Source organism: Danio aesculapii, chromosome 2 (assembly GCF_903798145.1).
Source record: "Danio aesculapii chromosome 2, fDanAes4.1, whole genome shotgun sequence".
Lineage (NCBI taxonomy): Eukaryota > Metazoa > Chordata > Actinopteri > Cypriniformes > Danionidae > Danio > Danio aesculapii.
In genome coordinates this window covers 31,927,619-31,944,755 of record NC_079436.1, presented here as the reverse complement: position 1 = coordinate 31,944,755, position 17,137 = coordinate 31,927,619, and the positions used below count along the sequence as shown (strand labels likewise).

At 34.4% G+C, this 17,137-nt stretch overlaps 1 protein-coding gene across 1 annotated transcript in view; it reads left to right on the top strand.

Annotated features, from left to right (window-relative positions):
* Window positions 1-1,321: 1,321 nt before the first annotated feature.
* The window catches only part of asap1a (ArfGAP with SH3 domain, ankyrin repeat and PH domain 1a), a 96,634-nt gene continuing 80,818 nt past the window's right edge, over window positions 1,322-17,137 (top strand). Inside the window, exons 1-3 of the mRNA XM_056477383.1 lie at window positions 1,322-1,539; window positions 1,961-2,053; window positions 4,318-4,444. Of these exons, the coding sequence (XP_056333358.1) occupies window positions 1,995-2,053; window positions 4,318-4,444 (186 nt within the window). The 5' untranslated portion in view covers window positions 1,322-1,539; window positions 1,961-1,994. The remainder of the gene's footprint in view (window positions 1,540-1,960; window positions 2,054-4,317; window positions 4,445-17,137) is intronic.

Below are 17,137 nucleotides of genomic sequence, written 5' to 3'. Positions count from 1 at the left end.
ATTCGACTAAAAACTCCAGCCGATGAAGCTGTGGATTGTGAGGCCACAATTTGTAAGTACTTTTAGTTGTTAATTTATCTATTACATGCACAGCTTCTATTGTTAACGTTATGTTGTAGCGAGGATGAAAGTAAGAGTGTAAGCAACGGGAAAACAACGTTAATAATTTAGCTACAATTTCAAGCGTGATGCTTCCTGGTGATGTGGAGCCGATCCATGAAATCACTGTATATTATGTTAGCTGACCAATCAGAGCCTCTTCAGGACAGGCCTTTCAGAGGAACTAGGAAATATGACAGTCGTTTTCATGTTAGCTGAGTAGCTGTATATAATCAAAGTAAGATATAAGAAAAAATAACTTGATCTCTACAAATGAAGCATGAGCACACATTGCATCTTATAAACACAACCAAGCCTTAAAAATACACTGTAGACCACCCCTTTAAGGGCTTTTTAGACCAATAACTTTCAACCTTTACATGTATTTAATGTCTCTCATCCAACCTAGAAACCTGCAGTATAGAAATGATACAATAAAAGAAGATATCATAGTATTTTTGTTAGGTTTAAAATTTTTTTAAATAATAATCATTATAATACATATATCTAGAGGATTTATACTGGATGTCTAACACTAATAATCCTCCACATTCTATGATATTTATTTTTTATCATTATAATTACGCCAGTACATCCTGATAAAAAAAAGTTGAAAAAAATATATTGCATATAGAAATACATATTGGTGTGTATAATGGATATAATTAAAACACTATGTGTCTTTCAATATACATTATATATCAAATGTTTTAAACAATGTTTTGTTTATGCATTTATTATTTTATGTATCCTAAATAAAAAAGTAAATGATTTTTTTTAAGGTTAAGTGGTAACAGTTGGAGTTAGCTTGGTTTTTATGATATTTCTTAATAATTTAGCACTTTTGTGGCTATTCTATAATGTATCTGTTATATTTTTAATATGTCTATACGGGTTTTTAGCTATGTTTGGTAAATAAAACAAAAAAAAATCAATGTTGCTTTCATTTCCAGCAACATTAATTACTTACAAAATTCCTCATATGATCTTAATATAGTGTCGATGCGCATTATTTTCAGTGAGTGTTGATCAGGATGTTTTCTCAAAAAACGCCACTGTCATTTCCGTCAGCGAGGCTGATTTTAACACCGCAGAACGCTGGTTTAGGGCCGCGGTATCAGGTTTCCATTTAAAAGTGAAGAGTTGCCAGTTCCTGCCATTAGTCGTGGTCCTGTGCAGGATTCCCTCCTCCGGCCCCCTCCAAACTCACATGCCGGACTCCCGCTTCCTGTCCAGCAGCTCCAGATGGGGCAGATCAATGCGCGCATTCCTGCTCATTGTAACTGTAGCGGCATGTGATTTCAGCCCGTAATGTCCTCGCGCTGGACGGAGCACAATGCGCTGAATATGGTGCCACTCGGAAACACGGAGCTGTACGCACAATCTGCTTTGCAATTACTTTTTAAGCTATTAATACGGAGTGAAACCGCAGCTGTCTCGGTAAGTTATAATAAGGCGTGGCTATTTTTCCCTGAGTGGCAAAAAAATGTTTCGGACAAATATTATACCTGGAGCAAATAGAAACTTCAGGAGTGAAGCGCTGTTTATTTCATAGAGAAGAAACTGAGAATAAATTTTAATATTGACAAGCTTTCTTCTCTGGAAAATCCAGCTTAACTGGAAGTTTTCTTTTGGAACATGGTGGGTGGCTTCTTTTTTAAGGTTGCCATTTGTTGTAGGTAACATGCTTAAAAAACAGCTAGAACAGTTTGAGAGTCTAGCTTTTTGGATGGTTCAAATGTGTCTACAAGCTTTCACCAGCTATAAAGTAGCTACTTGCATGAGCAGTTTTTTTTTCAATAGAGAGCAGATGTATTTGAGATGTTATCCACTCACTGATAATGCCTTTTTATTGTTTTAGCTCAGGGTTGTTTTACTGAGGTGACTACAGAGCCATGAGGTCCTCGTCCTCGCGTTTGTCAAGTTTTTCCTCCAGGGATTCTTTATGGAGTCGGTGAGTTGTGAGAAATGCACTTCTCTTTTTAAATATTCATCTGCCCATCATATGTGCTTCCAGTGAGGTTATCCTTCCTCCAGATTTGCACATCAATATGCCCACACTGCTCAGTTTACAGCAGAGTAATCAAAATTTTTAAAGGGGTAGTTCACCTAAAGAATACATCAAATAAGATTAATAAAAACCAACATGTGACTTTTGTTCCTCAAGAGAACATTACAGAAGATTTTTAGCTGAAACTGTAATCCTCTGTGATTCATAAAATAGAAATGAATAGCTACCACTACCCGAGACACACAAGAAACATATGGTAACATAAGGTCTTATAAAGCATTCTTTACAAGAATGCACTCAATGTACCAGTAGCTGTTAATAAATCACCAGTGACTGCAATTGAAGCTAAAAATATTCTTCTTGAATGTCCAAATAAAGGGTCATCTAAATCTTGCATGAACTGAGGGTGAGTATATTAACACCAAACTGTCATTCGACAATTGTCATCCCTTTATTTTTCATATCTATATTCTTCAGATGTCTCTTGCCACAGTTGTGAGATGTCTAATTAAGGTGCATTAATAACACAAATTAGTCCAAGGCACTTGAAAAATGTGAAAAAAATCTACAAAAAAAAAAATAAATATATATATATATATATATATATATATATATATATATATATATATATATATATATATATATATATATATATATATATATATATATATATATATTTTTTTTTTTTTCTTTTGATATTTTTTCCACATTTTTCAAGTGCCTTGGACTGATTTTTGTTGTTATTCTGATGAATTCCTTACCCAAAGAGCACCGACATTATATTTAAGCTGCCCCTGAGCATTTTTTGTTTGATTTTTAAGATGCATTAATGTTGGAGTGTGAAAAATAAACAATCCTACAAAGTAAAATAGTTTTTTTGAGAATTTGAGAAACTAATGAAACCATTTTCAGTGCATAAACAGATTCCAAAAATATGTTATTAAGTAAGATTAGCCTATATTACATTTTAAAATGTTTATAATTAGACTAGTTACTTTGTGGATTACATTTTTCGTAATATTTTTGTTATCGGTAATAAGCTACAATTTATAAGAAATCTATCTAATGTGACTGTTTCATATGGAAATACCTTATGCTGTGTTTAACAGTAAAATTAGTTAATGACTGACTGTCAAACCAATTAACTAAACATATTTACTTTGCAGAGTACATTACATTTATAAGGTGTGAAAAAGTATTAATTAATAAAGTTTAATCACAAAATACAGAGAAGGGTCATTTTTATTTATTATGTTTACCATTTATTTGTTTTATTATTTTACTAATTCATCATATTTATTACTTTTCTTTATCTTGTATTTATTGTATTAATAGTCTTTAATCACTATAGGTCACAGTTTGTTCAATGAAGGTTCTTTATCAGCATCAGTGGTTCCATGAAGAACTTTTAACATCTTTGGAAACTTTTCATTCAAGAAAACTTTTTTATTGAGAAAAAAGTTCTTTAAATGATTAACTTGTTCTCAAAGAAAAACATGGTTCTTAGGGAAAAGATAGTTTCTTTAATGGCTTCACTGCCATAACATTATTTTGGGACCATTATATTTAAGTGAATACACGTTTGTTTCTTAATTAGATTTTCTGTACAAAGCAGCTAAAGTATATGCCCTCTCCATTGCGTCGTGACGCATGCGCAGCGGCTCCTCTTGTTTATCCCGTCATCAGCGGTGGGAGGAGATGAGCGTGCGTGCACGCGCTGGTGTCAGGGAGCTCAGACCGTCAGGACGGGGGGAAAACGGAGGAAAGAGAAAGGGAAAACAGAATGAAACCGCTTTACAAACCGGAACAACTATAATTGAAGAAAACACTCAAAATATCACACCATTTAAAAGCTAAGCTGCGGAATGAGGGCATTTTAAACCAGCATCCTATATCCTACATTGGGAGAACAAGGAGAGGAGTCAGAGCCGTTTTATGTAGATGCAAGTGGATAATTAAGACAGGGGAAGAGGAAAGACGGGGAAATTACACACAACGACCCTCTCTAGGGACGGGAATTGCACAGCCAGTGAAGGAAAAGGCAGTGCCAGGCATTTGGCTACGTTTCTTTTCATTTTACGCATTGCCTTGTCATTCAGCCTTACCCAAACAGAGAAACCGCTCCGCTTCTGACCACCCCTGTCTAATTCATGGTGCTATTGTGATTTTTCTCCCCTCCATTTTTACTGGGCGACCGCGTTTGCAAGGATGCCGGATCAGATCTCCGTGTCCGAGTTTCTCTCGGAGACGACGGAGGATTACAATTCCCCCACGACCTCGAGCTTCACCACCCGCCTGCAGAGCTGCCGGAACACGGTCAATGTTCTGGAAGAGGTAAGGCCGCTCTGTCACTCTCAGATGAGGGGAGCCTCCACTCGCTCACTATTGTGCAAGACGCGAATAACGGTCCAGTCCAATGGAGGATTCACTTTGAACGCACTTACCACTCGTTTCTGCCCTACAACCTCTAGATTCTCCTTGACTCTCTGTGCTGTGAAGCACCAGTCGGTTCTCGTTGGGCTGCGGGTAGTTCGTTAAATGTAAATTTACTGTAACGTTACACAAAATGCGGCGCTGGTGAACATTTACATGAATCTATCCGTTGTTGACAACTGTACTCAGTTTACACAGTTTACATTATTCGATAATATTATTACTTCACAATTTCTGCTTTTTAATAGAGCTGAACTGTGTAAGGTTAATCTGTCCTGACATTTTAATGAATTTTATGGAATAACGGTTTCATCAGCGATGCCTAATAGTCAATTAATTTATACTAAAGTATATTTTATCTAGAACTGCATTAGAATTGCAACGCGAGATGTCAGTTGGATGTAATGTTGAATATTTTATTGATTTTGTGGCTGACTGTTTCACGGGAGAAAACGTCATCATTTGTCGTGAGAAATTCTGTGATGTCATCATGGCTGTGGATGATGGAAGCTAAACATTAGTTAATGGGAATTTGGTCAATTTTTTTCTTCCATGTAATGACAGATTGTGCACTCTGCAGATGCAGAAATATCAGTCTTTTACAAAAATCTCTTCATTTTTAATGTAGTGGGTCTTCCCTAATGGGCACAGCCATGTTGACATCACCAGTCAGGTCAATCAAGTCACATTTTGACAATAAAAAGCAAATTTCTTTATGTATACAGACATATATTTTAAACAATAGCTGGGAAATCTAAAGGCAGACCTGCTGTGTGCTTAGATGTGGTTTTATTTTGCATTAATTTATCTTCAAACAGTTATTTATCTTCAAACAGTTGTGTTATTAAGCAGAACTGGTGTACATTGTCAATCACCAATCACAAAGTTGCAGTAAGCAAGGCACTTAAAGAAAGCCTTAGCTCCGCCCCTTTTATGAAGCACTACGAATGACGTCAGAGCTCTCGACATACTTTAAGGTCCAGTGAAATTAAAACCATGTTTTTTACATGTTAGTATCAGTTTGTTAGTCTTTAAGGATATCTGTAAGCTGGTGTGGTACAAAACAAAGACACAAATATGTTTTAGAAGATATAAAAGTGATACAAACATGTTAAGCTTGTAGTGTCACTTCCTCCTAAATGGATTAACGTTATTTTTTCACATCACCTTCTCATCAAATTCTGACCAATCAAATGCTCTCTAGTATCTGACATGCCCCGCCTCCTTCAAGACGCTTCCCATTGGCTGCATCTAAAACCTCCTACTACCCAGTAGGTACTGCGTTTGCATTTAAATGAACTTATTGACCGTTAGAAAAGTACGTTCTATACAGTATGAATGTGAGCAGGAACTCGGACGTACTACATCCGCCATTTTGTCATGATCACAAGACCTACCTGCGTGAGTTGCGTTGCTTTACTCCCATTTATGAATTCTCTCACCGGGCATCATGGCATGCATCGGATCCACACTTCAGAATCTCGCCGGAAGTAGTAAATCATCCGGGTACTTCTTGCATATTGTTTTTCGAATTCTAGGAATTTGGACATACTACTCGGCTCGCATACTGTTTTTAGCATACTATATAGTTTGGAAGTATGCGATTTCGGACGCAGCCATAGACAAAATTCTGGTTTAGAAATAATTCTGATATAAACATGTAAAGATAGTAGTTTGTCCCTTTTCATTTAACCTAAATGGATCAACGGTTTTATTCACGTCACCTCATACTTCAGTTTCTCATCAAATTCTGACCAATCAAATGCTCTCTAATATATGACATGCCCCGCCCCCTTCAAGACGCTTCTCATTTCTTTTCATCTGATGCGCTTGAGCTTAACGCTCTCACTGGCAAAGCTGCGATAAAACAAAACACTATTGGCTGCTTTTTGAAAAGGGGAGGAGCTACTCTATGTCCCTCTCACTCAGTTTTTCAGTGTAGATTGCATGAAACATCATATAAAAAATGCACATTTTGAAGCACTTGACGGGACCTTTAAATATCTGTATATATTTACTCATAATTTGTAATAAACTTGAAAAATATTGTTTATATGGATAAAAAAACAGTGTTTTTAAAATTAGTATTTTTGATGGTGTCAGTTGCTGTGCTTCAGGGGATTGTCGTTGTTAAATGCAAATGTATTTTTCTCAGATTTTCATGTACGGCTTTACTTCAAATCAAAAATTAGTCAATGATTGGTTTAGTTAATGGCTTATAATGCTTTAGTAAATACTTTTTTAAAAACCCTTTAGGGAAAAATATAGGACAAATACTTAGCATTGGCACCAATTTACTCTATTCGCACAGCAAATAATAATTGTATTAACTGTTATAATATTGATATATTTACTTTATATAATACTTTGTGAACTTAGAACTTCATATAATCAAAGCAAGCAATTGAATGCTTAGTACATAGTCTTTTTTACAGGTTTGTTTGTTATTCATACATAATTACCACACAATTACTGATTAATTACATATTTTCATTTTATTTACAAACAGCGAATTCCTTTATAGGTCTGATGAATTTATAAGGACAGAGATTGTAAACCACCTCATACAAGTGCAACTGTGATTAGATCAACCTCAGTTAATTAGTCAAAAGCAACAAATGCAGTGGAACATAAGCGAAGACAGATGGGCCAGTGGTCCCCGTGACCTAGATGTCTGTATGTTATTATGTTCATAGATGAGCAGGGACTAGCGCAGGGGCAAAATAGAGTCAAACAGAATTTGCGAATGTGCATAACCTTTGCTTGAAACTGGCTTTAAAATGAAAAAACGTGTATGTTTTTTTTTTGTTTTCAGTGAATCAATTTATTATCACTGTCATTTGGGGGAATGGGCGCATTAATTTCTCTATTTCCGCACAATTAAATTATTCATAAACACACATCAAGCTGTCTTAAGTATAAAAATGCCTTCACTTAGATGATTTGCACAATGTTCACTGCAAAAAGTCCAAATATCTTGTCCAAATTTCTAAAAATTCTTTAATTAAGAAGACTTTTTCCAGACAAGTAATATTATTTGTCTTGTTTTTAGAAAAACAAGTCAAAATTAAATGACTTTCTCTTTAATTCGAGCAAATATAAGAATCCAAAAGTCTAAAATGATCTATAATAATCTAAGAAATAGTCTAGTTTATTTTGCTTAGCCCACTCACCGATAATTTTGCATGCTTTAAGGAAAAACTTGCTTAAACCTTTGTTGTTTTTTATGAAAACATGACAATTTATTACTTCTTATGCTTCTTGATTTAAAAATGATTAGATATTTAGACTAGAAACAACACAAAACCTCTATAAGAAAATAATTTTTTGCAGTTTTTTTCTTTAAAATCCTGAGTAACACTCAGTAACATCCAGTTGCGCTTCCCTAATTCTCCAAGAAAAGAAATCCCACAAGTCATGCCAGCGTTGCTCATCTGCTGTGGATCCGAGATTTGTGATGTTCTAAGAATAGTTCATGTTACAAGGAGAGGTTATTCTCCAGAGCAGTGGTTCCAGGAGCAGAAAGAGGGAGATAGAGAGAAAGGATTAACCTACTTACACATGGACCAGTGAACACCTGACTTGCCAAGAAAACAGAGAGAGCTCTGCAGGCGGATAAAGGGGCTTCCTCTTGCTTTGCCACAGAGCCTGCTCTCTATTGACACGCTGTTTTAATGGCCAAGAAAGACACAGCGATCCTCGAATGACTCTGAGAGACGTGAACGTCATCGTCATGAATTAGCAATGTCTAGGGTAGTGATAGGAGGCATTGTGAGACAGAATGAATGGGAGGTAAATGAACAGCGCTCTGAATTATACACATGGGCAGGCTGGCTGTGTTTTTTTACTGAAAGAGTGTTAAGGAGATGAACAGAATGCTCAGGACAGGTTGTGAAAAGAACCCCTGATTTTTAGCTAACGATGGTCATCTGTAGTAGAGCTGCACTATATATTTGGTTGAGCATATGAATGCACATGCGCAATATTAAAAAATGCTTTTTATACTTATAGTTTTTGTCTCGTTTCTAGTCCAAATATCTAAAAATTCTTAAATCAAGAAGTATTTTTAGACAAGTAAAAAATATTGTTTGGTTTTCAGAAATAATAAGTCAAAATTGTGAGAGATTTTTTTTTTTTAAACAAGTAAAATAATCTACCACAGGCCCATAGCCAGGGAGGGTTCGGGTGGTTTGAAAAACTCACCCCCCGCTGACAGAGGTCCAGAATTTGTCCTGTACATGAGCTCATTTGTCCTGTTTTGACTGCTATGCCATCATAAATTATGAAAATAACCTATCGAAAAAGGTTTTAAAACCAAGCAGAACGCTCTGTTGGCTGTCGTGACTTCAGCTAATCAGTTTTGACCAATACAAAGTCATCAGCAGAGAGTCCAACATCCAGCTGTGCAAGAAAACATACAATCTGACATTAGTGGTCATCTTTCACTGCTGACCTGCTGTATTTTTGTTAAATAAAAAAAAACATTTTTATTCTAAATTATGGACATTATTCATGAAACAAAAAAATGACCAATAAAAAGGTGTGAAGCACAAAAAGTGGCCTATTTTAAAGGTCATTTTAACACTGATCAGGCTATTGTTGCTATCTATGAATTTACAAATTTACTGTTTTACAAAAGAGAATAGAAAAATCATAAAGATCTACATGGTTTATTATTATGTTTTAATTTTTTTGTATTATTCAAAATGCCAAATTTTGACTGTGTAGGTTAGTTTCTTATTTGCCTAATAAATGAAAATAGGCTGCAGTTTTTAACAGATTTATATTTTTTCTAATGATATATGAATAATAAGTTAGTATTAAGTTAGTAATAAGTTAGTATTTTTTGAAAAAACATTATATATATATATATATATATATATATATATATATATATATATATATATATATATATATATATATATATATAATATTTCTTTATTCTAAATCTTTAGGAAATGTTTTTAGCACATCAAAATGTGTGGTTATGATGACCATCTGACAAGCTATTTAAACACGAAAGGCTTAAAACATCACTAAAATGCAGTATTTAAACATCATATTTAAACAGAAAATTAGGTAAATACTGTAACTGCAAACACTTTCTGAGGGAAAAAGGCTGGCCACTGTCTTGTGCCAGTGGGGTAATTAACATATTCTTATTTCAAACCGAAAACAAGATCATTTATCTTGTTTTAAGGAAAAACAAACTTCATGTTGACATTAATTCTGAAAATAAAACAGTATTATTTTACTTACCTAGAAAATAATTGTAAAGTCACTGCAGAGTTTAATAGAGTGAAAGTTTATCATTTGCATGTGGCATGAAGGCCTGTGAGTATTTACTCATTTTAAGTGAGTTTAAAACGTTTGTTTGGAGATGTAAAAAATATGAATTGTATTTATACAGTAAAGTCTCTAAAGTGTTATTTTAATTATTGATTTTTCTGTACCTGAATACTGTTAAACTTTCTAGAAATCATGTTTATAACTTTAAGAAATATTAATTGAATTGTATCTATATACACAATGAAGACTATACATTATTTTACATTTTATTATTACACCTTGTCCTTACTACACAACAAGATTCCAGCAGCAAGCAGTTTGTCTGTCTGCACCAAATGCGACACGACAGAAACATTTAAATATCATCCATTCATTTAAAAGTTGTCTGCTGCACTCCCATTGAAATGGTAAGTTATAATCTAATTAATAAAAATTTAACCTATTTAACATTATTAAAAGTTCATAGGCTGAGTGACTGATGTTGCTGAGTCTTGATGAGTCACTAACTTTCCTTTTCAAATTATTTGCTAGTTTATTTATTTGCTAGTTATAAGTTAATTTTTAAGATCTGAAGTGAACTATCTGATGCTGATTTCAGTAGTATGGCAATAGATGTCACACAAAATGCTATTTAAATTCACATTGGTAGCATTTAACATTGAATAAGGCACATAATCTGTACCTGAGAAGATAATTGGCATAGCAGTTTATGTTGTTTTGCCACGACCTCACGGAAATAGAAACAGTTTGTAAAATACCAGTTTTGCACATCACTGTTGCTGATGGCTGATAGACATCACGATGCTGAGCCGGCATCGCCACTTTCCGCCCCGCCCACGTCACAGCAGCAACTGGCTCGCGAAAAATACACACGACCCCGTTTACACTAATACGTCTTAGTTTTAAAATGGCATTTTAGAACGAAAACAATCCACGTCCACACTGGTGTTTTATCCAGCATTTCTGAAAATCCTCATCCGGAAAATGACCACACACAAATACACAAACACTCCATCATGCACTGCAGCGTATGTGCACGTCTGAGCTCCAGTAGTCAGCGGGTGCTTTGAGCACAAAACCCCAGAGAGCAGTGCACGTCGGACAGTTTATCAAGGATGTACCGCTGGATTGTGTCTCACTATAGTTATTAAAAGTGATATTTAATTAATCTTGTCTCTATCTAACGACTCTTCAGTCTTTTGAATCTACCAGGTAACGTTTCACAGCATCAGTACACTGCTTCAATCTTTCGCTTTCATGCTTGTACTTTTAGTGAAAACCTCAGATACTGTTGGTTGGTTCCTGTTGGTTGTGCACCTTTTTTTGTCGACGCCATTATAACGACACAGATCACTCTGCCTAGAGTCTTGCTGAAAAAGAGATCGACAGGTGGTAATTTGTGTGTAACTTATCTTTGTTTATTAATGATTTGGTTATGGGTAAAACAAAGACCAATACGGGTCAGGTAGTTGAAATGGTAGGCTACAAATAATTAATTTGTTATGAATTCATTAATTATTCATAAATAATTAATTCACCGCTGTCTACGAGGACAATGCCATCGTCCATCGCGATGTTTTACATTAGACATCGTACGATGCCAAATTGGTCGACATTTCCCAACCCTAGTAGTTAGGGCACAGTGAATACCGCCAGACTCGCAGAAAACCCTAATATACTGTTTATTTTATTCATATATTTGCTCCACTATTAATCTATGAATACAAAACCATCCCAATCAATCTAAATTATGAATTCTTTCCAAGAAGAGCCATTCATTTTATCTAGTGTCAGTATACAAAATATTGCAATATGTATTGCCGAAAAATAAAATATCACAATATCATGCAGCCCTAATCTGGAGAGATTCCTCAGTGGTGTCTTGTTTTGGCATCTCCACACGTCCCATTGGCGTCTTTTGAAAGCATCATCTGGAATTCAGAGGATTTCCTCTCTTATTTTATTCAGACATGAGAGGGCTAGGGAGAAGAAGGAGAATGGGATGGGGAAATGACAGATGAGATGACAGATGATATGAATTCGCATTGTCCCATATGAGCACATCACACGTGTCAGAGCACATGCACTAACCTTCAGGCTAGATCTCAGATTTACATTTTTACTGCAGAAACGCACTAATTTCAATCAATTGGAATGAACCCTGTTGAATTTTATTGAGTATAACTGTCATTTTTGCCTTTTTGATCAGATTTAAAAAAGAGTGCTTATGGCAAATATATAGTAAGTGGCCAAGTCAAGTCACAAGGCATAAATAAACACTCAAGCTTGTATATAATAAAATGTAGATACTTAGAATTGAAGACAAAATGATTAGACCTTTTGTGTAATTTCAATTCTTTAAAAAAAATATTTACCAAGTAAAATATTCAAATACTTCCCATTGTTTATTCCCCAACATTAGTTATGTCTTGTTTTATTTTATTTCGGAATTTTTTTAGTTAGTCTAGAATATTTAATAATAAAAACATTAGATCAGTATTATTAGCCCATTAAAAAAATATTTTCCTCAACTGGCTACAGAATAAACACACTGTTGTCCAGTGACTTGCCCAGGTAACCGACTTGCCTAGTTTACCTAATTAGCCTAGTTTAGCCTTCAAATGGCAAAGTTAAGCTGAAAACTAGTATCTTGCATCATAACTAATAAAATTTTATTTACTCTCATTATGCCAAAGACAAAATAATGAGTTATTAGAAATTGGTTATTAAAACTATTATATTTTAAAATGTGTTGAAAATACTTTCATCCTCTAAGATAAAAATATTTAGTCTTTAACTGTATGTGTGTGAACATATGATGGAAAACATATTCAAATAAAAATGAAAAATATATTCAAATAATATTTTTGAATCAGTTTGCTAAAATAATTTTCATTAGTTTAGATGCTTCATTTCCTGCCGATCTGATGATTTTAAACCACACCTTTTCATCCGATTTACATTTTTCTCCTCAGAGAACCTGTTTCTCTCAGATATACATTAGTGTAGGAATGAAAAGGTATCCTAACTTCTGTTTCATGATGACTTTAACGATAAAGGTGTTTGCAGTAAATGAAGGCTTTCATTCTGAGTCTGACTGAGTTGACTGAAACACTCATGTTTAGCTCCGTTTCAAAACCTAGTGCACTGTCTTGTTCCTCTTGCCTTAATGGACAGAGGCGTTTAAAGGGGATGTTCATACATAATATAAAAAAAATTTCCATTGCGTTTGCATCTTTTGTGGTTTCTAACAGATAATGGAGCATTCTGACAACATGCAAAGTTAAAAGTAGTGCAGCTTTTCCAAAACATGGCTCTAGTTTTATATATCCACTGACCAGCATTTTACAAGGCATCTTAAAACCAAATAATAATTAGAACTGCTCACAATTGTCACAATTAACCTTAGAGTTTAACCTTAGAGCTACTGTGTAGGAAATTGAACACACAATGCACAATGCAATTGCTTTTCTTACTTTGCGTTGTCTCGTTTCTAGTTCAAATATCTAAGAATTCTTAGATCAAGTAAACATATTGTTTTGTTTATAACTTGAGAAGAAATAAGTTTTTCTCTAAGGCAAGTAAAATTATCAGCCAGTGGGGTGAGGAAAAAAATTGTTTTGCTTTGAAATGTAGATATTTGGATTAGAAAAAAGACAAAAAAAATTTAAGTAAGAAAGCCTTTTTTATTTTCTTGCATAAATCGTATAAATTGTGTAAAAACACAGTAATTAAATACAATTCTGTAGCTCCTGGTCAACTATAATTCATACTCAACATTACTATCTTGCGATGTGACTATTGCGAATGTGCACACTGCGATATCGATGCTGAAACTATATATTGTGCAGCCATTGCATTGTGTATATTTATTATGCATACATAAATACATGCATGTATTAAAAAAATGTAGATATAAATTTATATTTAGATATAAAAACATTTTTATAATATAAATATAAATTGGAATTTATATGCAAAATAAAACTTTAGTACAGTTTTAATTTTATATGTGTGTATTAGATATACATAATTATTATTATTAGATATATATATATGAAGAGTTCAGATGCAAAAACCTCTAAGTGCCATCTCAAATTTCCATTGAAAATGAACATTATTCTCAGCCTCTTTTTGTTTATTTTTTTATGTTAATTTATTTCACATTGAAGACCATGAAAAGAAGTTATTCTTTGGCATAACCTAAAAGTGGAATTATTAAACCTACTCACAGGAGCCTGATAACAATGCTCATATTAGAAGGAAATTTCAGACACCATTTAAAGGTTTTTGCATTTAAACCATTGCATATAAATTTGCAGAATTTCTGATTTAGTCAAATAAATTGTCCAGAAATAAAAAATAAAAAATAAAACCAAAATACAATTGTATATACAAATATATTTGTTATAATTTGTAGGAAAAGGTTGTATTTTTCAGACCCTGAACATAAGCTTTTTTTCCCATCCTTCAAGCAAGCTTGCTGCAATTTCATGTGCAGTCATGAGTCATGACGATTATGAATTTGACTCAATGAACTGGATTGGTGCATTTGAAATCATTAGGAGCTGAAGCAACCAAAACGGTTTAAAACCTAAGCATTACACTACTTATTACTTTAAAATGCTTTGCTATTAATATTAATACAAGCTACTGCCAAATACTTTAATGTGCAATCTATATTTTCGCTTCATTCCATTTTGTCCACAGAACGTTTTGCTATAATCCTGCATTCCATACAAAACCTCTCAGTCGTGGTAATGTTTACTGTGGCACTGCACTCATATATCCTCATCATGAGGACCAGATGGCAATGCAAATATATAGACTACATATCGACAAGCTGCTGGCATGCATACACATAGATATATTTTTTAAATGCTCACAATTTACAGTGCAGAATTTACAGAATGGATAAATCCAGCTTTCATCATGACACTTGTATGGAAGCTTCACGAGTTTTATTTTATACAATATAATCAAGTGAATGATGTCAGAGATTCACTGTTTTACCCCACCAGTAATGCCCACACTGTTAATCCTCTCAGCTAAAAAAAAAAGCAAAAACATCCCGAGTGCTTAAAGGAGAAGTCCACAATTGACTGATACAGCAGTTAGTGCTTCATTTACATGGGCATTGAATAAATCCCTCGCTCAGGGACGCACTGTACTATTCTGCACTGCAGCAAAACCCATCCAACTCCAGATTCACTCATTGCACTCCCGAGGCGGAGCTAAAAGAATTAAAGGGAGGCCATAAACAAAACAGAACACAATTGTGGACATTTAATGCTCTCACGTGTTGATCACTTGAAGGTTTTTAGTCTTCAAACTCCTCTTCAGTGGTTTGAATGGGAGTGAAATGGGTCAGTGGAATACCTTTCTTTACTTAACAATACAACGCCGCTCGGATACACCCGCTGCTTAGTCATCCCTGTCTCCAGCACCAACAAAAATATGAATAAAAGATGTCCACCCTCTTTAACATTTGCTCAAAATATGCTCCATTGTTCGCATTGTTTGCTCCAAGCGAATGAAGCAGGGAGTCTCAACAGCAACTGTATTATTAAGCACAATAGTCTTCTCTGTAGTAGTTCTGGACTTTATTTGTTTACGTTTTCAGTATTTTGGGTTGCTTTTTGTTTAGTGAACTCCAAGCAGAGATGACGACAGTATTGAGGAATCTCTTTATTGCGTTTTATTGATTGGCTCTGGAAACAATGAGGATATTTGCCAACATGAAAGAGCACATGCTAACAGTTCACCCTCCATACAAGTGCAATCCTGCTTTTAAAGCTATATTCGCTATTTTCCTGTTGGTATGTGCAGGACTGGCATATGTTGTCTTTCTTTTTTTAGCTTACATATATTTATTTTGTGTGTACTCACTCATGCGTTAGAGAGCCTGCATGGTAGTCGAGGGAACGACGATAAATCGCTCTAGTGACCTATTTTACGGCAGACCTGATCTGCAGCCATTGATTTGTGGCCAGATGGGAAATCAGAGGATTTGCGCGACATTTGCTTGCCTCGAAATTCCTGGTGCATGAGATCTGTGGGATTGTACAGTTGGATGTTTTAGTGCTGAGCAGATTTCCATTTTTCTCACAACATCGTGTTTTCTTTGAGCTGCAGAAGACTGAACATGTACTCGTAATATACTTTTATTTCATTTAGCTTTCATACAAAAGTTGAAGTTGAGTCATTTTCCATTTAGTCTAGAAATTTTAGGAAAATTATTAATAATTATCTTATACATGTTATGCAAAGCTAGATTGAATCATCATATTAGAGGAGGGGTAACTCCATTCATTCATTCATTTATACATTCATTTTCCTTCAGCTCCTTTTATTTATCAGGGGTCGCCACAGCGGAATGAACCACCAACTTATCCAGCAATTTAGCTTATTCAATTCACCAATAGCACATGTCTTTGGACTGTGGGGGAAACCGGAGCACCTTGAGGAAACCCATGCAAACAGAGGGAGAACATGCAAACTCTACATAGAAATGCCTACTTTGCCAGCTGGAGTTTGAACCAGCGACCTTCTTGCTGTGAGGTGACAGTGCTAACCACTGAGCCACAACTTTAAGGGATATTAAGAAAATCACGTTATTAGGTGGAGGTTGGATTTGCTCTTCATTGTGTTGACTGTCAGCATTACATTACATTACACTGAATTTTAACTGTGAAAACTGGACTAAAGCTGTTTCAGTTCAACTACATCCATGTTAAGCTGCTTTGCTACAATCTACATTGTAAAAGCGCTATAGAAAAATAAAATGAAGATCTCAGGAATACTTGTTCTTAAATCTGTGGTCTATAAATAGATTTAGTTGCTCATTATTAAGCGATTGCAACAAAATGTTACCTCAAGCATTATATTTCTGTTGTGGACTAGTACTTACTGGTTACAAAAAAATCTGTATATTAAAATAAAAAAGCAAAATAAATGATGAAATAATGATACATTTAAATGGTAAATAATAGTACTTAATACTGTTTTATATCACAACAGTCCAATTTACGAACCAAAAAATTATTGGTTTCAAACTAATGAAATGAAAAAATAATAATAATGAAACAGTTAGAAATGTAAATGGTAAATAATAATAATAACTAATAATGTTTTATATAGCAACAGCAAATTAAATAAAATTTCATTATGTTTTTATAGCAGTTACTGGTTGATTGCACTAATTTAAATCGGAAAAGCATGGCTGCTTGATTAAAGGATCAATTTCTACTTTTTTTTAATTAAAAAGATACAAAAACTACTAGAACAGTTTTATATATTTAGCTG